Genomic DNA, 5,433 nt, shown 5'->3' with positions numbered 1-5,433 from the left:
ATTCTCTGTTCTAAGGTCTCTCCCAGCTCTGACATTCTCTGTTCTAAGGTCTCTCCCAGCTCTGACATTCTGTGTTCTAAGATCTCTCCCAGCTCTGACATTCTCTGTTCTAAGCTCTATCCCAGCTCTGACATTCTCTGTTCTAAGGACTCTCCCAGCTCTGACATTCTCTGTTCTAAGGTCTCTCCCAGCTCTGACATTCTCTGTTCTAAGGTCTCTCCAAGCTCTGACATTCTCTGTTCTAAGATCTCTCCCAGCTCTGACATTCTCTGTTCTAAGGTCTCTCCCAGCTCTGACATTCTCTTTTCTAAGGCCTCCCCACTCCCAGCTCTCCTCCTCTCTGGGTCCACACTGACTGGTATCCTTAGTTATCCATCTCATGTGTGTGTCCTGTTTCCCTGGCAAAGCTCAACAGGTGTGGATCAGGAACCTAGAGACTAAGGCAGAGCCTGGCTGAGAAGATGCTCTCCAGGCTTTCCCCATGCCCATCCCCATAGCATCTCTCACATCCATTCCTCTGGTACCTTCCCCAGAACAATCACAACAGCTTCCCCAGGAGTCCTCCTGCCTCTCTTCTCTCCCTTTTCTGAGTGCTTCCTTCATGCTGCTCCCACAGTCATCTTCCTCCTGCAGAGCTCTGGTCCCATCACCTCTGCCCAAAATTCCCTCCCTGTAGCTTCCAGAATAAAGCTCAGACTTCCCTCCCTGGTGCTCTGAGCCGCCACCATCCAGTATCCAGTACCCCTGTCACCCCCCCAACCCTGGCTCTCCAGCCTGTTCCTACAGGTTTCCCTGCACAAATTCCAGGTTCTGGCCCAAAGGGTCCCTCTCTGGCTCCCTTATCATGCCAGATCCTCTACATTCCACCTCTTTTTTTTCCAGTACAAGCAAATTTATTTCTATGGCAGAAGTGATTATCTCAATGATAGAAAAATAACACTATTTGTGAAGTCAGGAAACACCAATATACCTAATATACCTATACATATATAACCTATGTGTAATCTAGAGCATATGTTCTAGTTTTACACATTAGCAAACCATTCTGAATTTCTAATATCTCCAGGAAATAATAGAGCCAATACACACCCAGCTCAAGCTGTTTCCTCTTCGTGGAATGCCTCCTCTCCTTCTTAACTGTCAAATTCCTTCTGTATTTAAATTTTTTTCCTTCTATATTTTAAATTTAACCTCATGTTTTGAAGTTTTATTGATTTCTATCCTGTCTTCAAATATACATCTTTTACCTAACTCTGGTATAAGAGAATAAAAGACCAAGGGATGCCCTGCCCATATCCCACCCATTCCACATCCAGGATCTTTTATTTTTCCGATGAAAGGAGAAAAGCACATTTCCTCCTTCACTTTTACACTCCTTCCACTTCCTTCTCCTCCGCTCCATCCCCGGCCCCTTGTCCCCTCACCTTGTCTCCTTGAAATCTTGAGGGAAGGTTCCAGAAGTAGGGGCTGGGGAGCAGGCTGTGGAAGCTGGAGAATACCAGTTCCCCGGGCGCGGGGGAAGAGATGCCCTCGCTTGTGCTATGAGTGCCCGCTGCGTTGGACAGGCTGAACTGGGAGTGATCACCAGCCCCAGAGGCCCCGTGCACCTGGCAACACAGGGGAAAAGAGAGCATGGACCCAGGGGGAGGCAAGAGGCCCTCTGGATGCCCTAGAGCCCCTGCCCAGCTGGAATCCCTCCTGGTACCCTCAGGAGGACTTGTCAAAGGTTTGTGCTCTCTCTGAGCTCAGCATCACCTCCACAGCACAAAAAGACATCACTATCTAGATCAGAACTGTGATTTTTCAAGGGCCCATCTATGTAGGGAGGCCAACCACCAGTGGCAACCCTAAGCCTCCAGATGCCTTACAAGCAGTTTAATGAATCATAAGTATTGAAAAAAAATTCATATTTTTTTTCTAGAAGTAGTGCCCCTGGGCACATAGTGAGGCTGGTCCTTGGTTTACAGACTCTGTCACCAGAACCAGTGGGATAGAACAAGCCAGAACTTTTGATTAGATTAACTAATACTTTATCTATTTTGTTTTTCCAAAGAACCAGCCTCTAGTCTTATTTATGAGTTCAATAGTTCTTTTACTTTCAATTTTATTCATTTCTCCTTTGATTTTTAGGATTTCTAATTTAGTTTTTATCTGGGGTTTTTTAATTTGTTCTTTTTCTAGTTTTTTAAGTCACGTGCCCAATTCATTAATCTCTTCCCTCTCTATTTTACTGATAGAATGCCAGAACTTTAGAGACCCAATTCATCTCTGTTCCAAAGAGAAGAAACAAGGCACATATTTTTCTAATAATAATATTTTAAAAATAACATTAATATAGTATGTGCTGAGTACTTTGTAAAATCATCTCATTTGTCCCTTGTAATAACTCTGGCAAAGTAGTTGCTGCTATGATCTCTATTTTATAGATAAGGAAATTAAGGCACACACAGAAGTTGTGACTTGCCCAGGGTCCAACAGCTAGGAAGTATCTGGATTTGAGTTCAGGTTTTCCTGATTCTAGCCCCAATGCTCTATCCACTTGCACCATCTAGCTGCCACAGGGGCACCTCACTTCAGGAGATCGAGGATTTTAATCATCTGAATTTAATTTAATTTAATTTAATCATCTGAATCATCCCACTATGCTTTGGCCAATGGCTCAGGACCTGCTATGGCTGAAAAAAAGAAAATCCCTTCTCCCAGACTCCTGTGTTTTTTGGGGGGGGTGAGGCATCTGCTCCCAGGGCAGGTGCCCATCATCCGACCTTGACATCCAGCCTCCCCAGGCCCCCTTTGTACCTGGTCCCGACTCCAGGAGGAGCTGGTGCAGTAACGGCTCACCCCCATGCAGAAGCACTTGAGGCAGCCATCTGGGTTACTGGCACTCAGGTGGAAGGTGCCATCCAAGCACTCGTTGCACAGGCGGCCAACCACGTTTGGCTACAACGAAGAAAGGGACTCAGTGTTAGCTGAGGGGGGCAGGCGGAGGAAGGGGAACCCCCTCCCACAAAAGAGGCCAGGCCTTGGCCTTTTCTTTAAACAGTTACCTTCTGTCTTAGTATTAATTATTTTTTAAACCCTTCCCTTCTGTCTTAAGAGTAAATTTTTATTTTTATTTATTTTTTAAAATTTTACTTATTTTTAAATATTTTCCCAAGGTTACGGGACTCATTTTCTTTCCCTCTCCTTTTCCCTCCCCACTCCTGAAGCTGACAAGCAGTTCGACTAGATTATACATATGTTAATAGAATTGATATTTAGACAGAAGGGAAGCACTTAAAAAAAACCAAACAAACCATAAAATGTAATGGAAGGAACATTGAACTTGGCAGTCAGGAGACCTGGGTTCAAAACCCAAGTTCAAAACTGATTTGTGTGACTTTGGGCAATTTCTTTTTTCTAAGCCTCAGGTCATCATTCCCCATCAAGGGGAGATAATGACATGCTGTTGCTTTTCGGTGCCTATCAGGAAAGTGTTTCTAATTTTAATCTTACAGCTGAGGAAACTGAGACTGGATTTGATTGAATTTACCTACTAATTTTAATTTTAAGTAATAAATAAAATAACATGAAATAAAAATAAATCATTTAAAATGCTTCTGCCAGGAGTCTCCTGGGCAATGCCTGTCTGGTGCCTGACATACCTTGCAGCGGCAGGATTCTCCAGAGGTGCCCGTGCTGCCCCGCTCATCACAGCGCACAATTGCCTGGTCTGGGAATAAGGTGGAAGGAGGACGTGTTGGCAGGAGCCGGGCAGGGACGGTTTGAGGAGGGTGACAAGACGGGATGTGGGCAGGGGCAGCAGCCTTGGGAAAAAGGGTTTTGCCAGAGAGAGGGGAAGGGGCCTAAATGAATGTTGGATGCCAAGGCTGCCAGGGAACGGCATTCAGGGGCACTGGTGAAAAGGAAACTCCCAGGCTGGCATGACTCACTAGTGATGGGTTTGCATTTGCCGTTAGGTTGAATTGGGTTGCCTTCGTAGCCAGGGGCGCAGCTGAGGAGAGAAAAACCTACGTCAGCATGGAGTTCCTCATCAGCCCCTTGTGGGACACCCCCCAATGCCCACCTCTCCTTACTCTGCCCTCACCTCTCACAGCGGCGCCCAGTGTACCCAGGGGCACAGGCATCACATGTGGCTTGGCCATCCGTGTCCAGGAAACAGGTGTCTGAGAACCTGTTGGGATCAGAGAGGAGGTGGCACTGAGGGCATCAGGAACCGAGAAATAAAAGGGGAACCCACGGGACGGTATGGCACACTGGACGGGTGACGGATGTTGGACACTGAGATGGACGTTGTCACGCACAGTGAAGCCAAGGAGTGTCCAGGCCCAGAGAAGGTGCCAATGGGAGCATCGGCAGCCGTTCATCATCCAGGGTCAGAGGTACTCACTATCCCCAGGACAGGACACTGACCTCCGGGAGGCATCGATGTAGGGGCAGGGGCAGGGCCGACAGGCAGTGGGAGTGCCACGCGTGGCATCACCGAAGAAACCTGGTTTGCACTTGTTACATTGTGGTCCTTCTGTGTTATGCTGGCAGTTCTGTGATGGCAGCGAGAGAGGGGCTCAGGGACAGCCAGAGATTCCCAGCGCCAGAGAGGAGCCAGCCCAAGCCTCTGCCACAGCACACAACCATCCTGAATCTGCTCAAATCCTCCCAGGGATGGGGAACTCATGACTTCCTGCCTCAATGGTGGGGTGGATCTGATCGTGTAAGTTCTTTCTATGGAGTCTAAACCGCTTCCTCCTTGGGGGTAAGGTGAGCTCGAGTCCTAATTTTCCCTTCTGCAGCCACATGGAACCAGTTGCTCGCCCTCTGTTCCAACCACCCTCGGCCCCTCCTAAAATGCTGTGCCCAAAACCGAACGAGTGTCTGGATGGAGCCCATCCTGCCTGCCTCGAGACCCCGGGGACTGTCCGTGCCCACGGGCACCACTCACCAGACAATGGCCATACACGGGATCGCAAGAGCTGGCATGGCCGTGGCAGTTACACCCAGAGCAGGTGCCCAGATATGGCCCGTTGGGCACACGGGTGAACTGGGCATCGCAGCTCTCGCAGGACAGGCCGAAATAACCGATGGGACATCTGGGGGGACAAACACAGAATCAGAGGGTTAGACATGAAAGGGGCTATCGAGGCCCTTCGTCTTACTGCTAGGAATAATAATTATAATTATATAGGATAGTATATATTATAAATAGTAATATATTATTACATATTATACAATATATAACATACTATATATTCTATAACATAACATTATGTCTTCTAATATATAACATTTTATAATATATAATATAGCACATTCTATAACATAAGACATATTCTATATTATATAACATTCTACAATATATAACATATTACATATTCTATAACATTATATATTCTAATATATAACAACACATTCTATACTATAGAACATAATATAGTA

The 5,433-nt window shown here is 46.5% G+C and overlaps 1 protein-coding gene across 1 annotated transcript; it reads right to left on the bottom strand.

Moving 5' to 3' along the window:
• Window positions 1–2,567: 2,567 nt before the first annotated feature.
• On the bottom strand, window positions 2,568–5,087 carry LOC123255743 (basement membrane-specific heparan sulfate proteoglycan core protein-like; the record flags this gene model as incomplete). Its single annotated transcript, XM_044684483.1, has 6 exons — window positions 2,568–2,940; window positions 3,645–3,712; window positions 3,933–3,994; window positions 4,088–4,174; window positions 4,414–4,541; window positions 4,940–5,087. Coding segments are annotated over 6 exons (793 nt in total), but the record flags the coding sequence as incomplete, so codon positions are not given.
• Between the last annotated feature and the right edge of the window lie 346 nt (window positions 5,088–5,433).

The sequence above is a fragment of the Gracilinanus agilis genome, unplaced genomic scaffold, assembly GCF_016433145.1.
Source record: "Gracilinanus agilis isolate LMUSP501 unplaced genomic scaffold, AgileGrace unplaced_scaffold51003, whole genome shotgun sequence".
NCBI classification, from domain to species: Eukaryota; Metazoa; Chordata; class Mammalia; order Didelphimorphia; family Didelphidae; genus Gracilinanus; species Gracilinanus agilis.
This window is presented reverse-complemented; position numbering and strand designations above follow the sequence as displayed.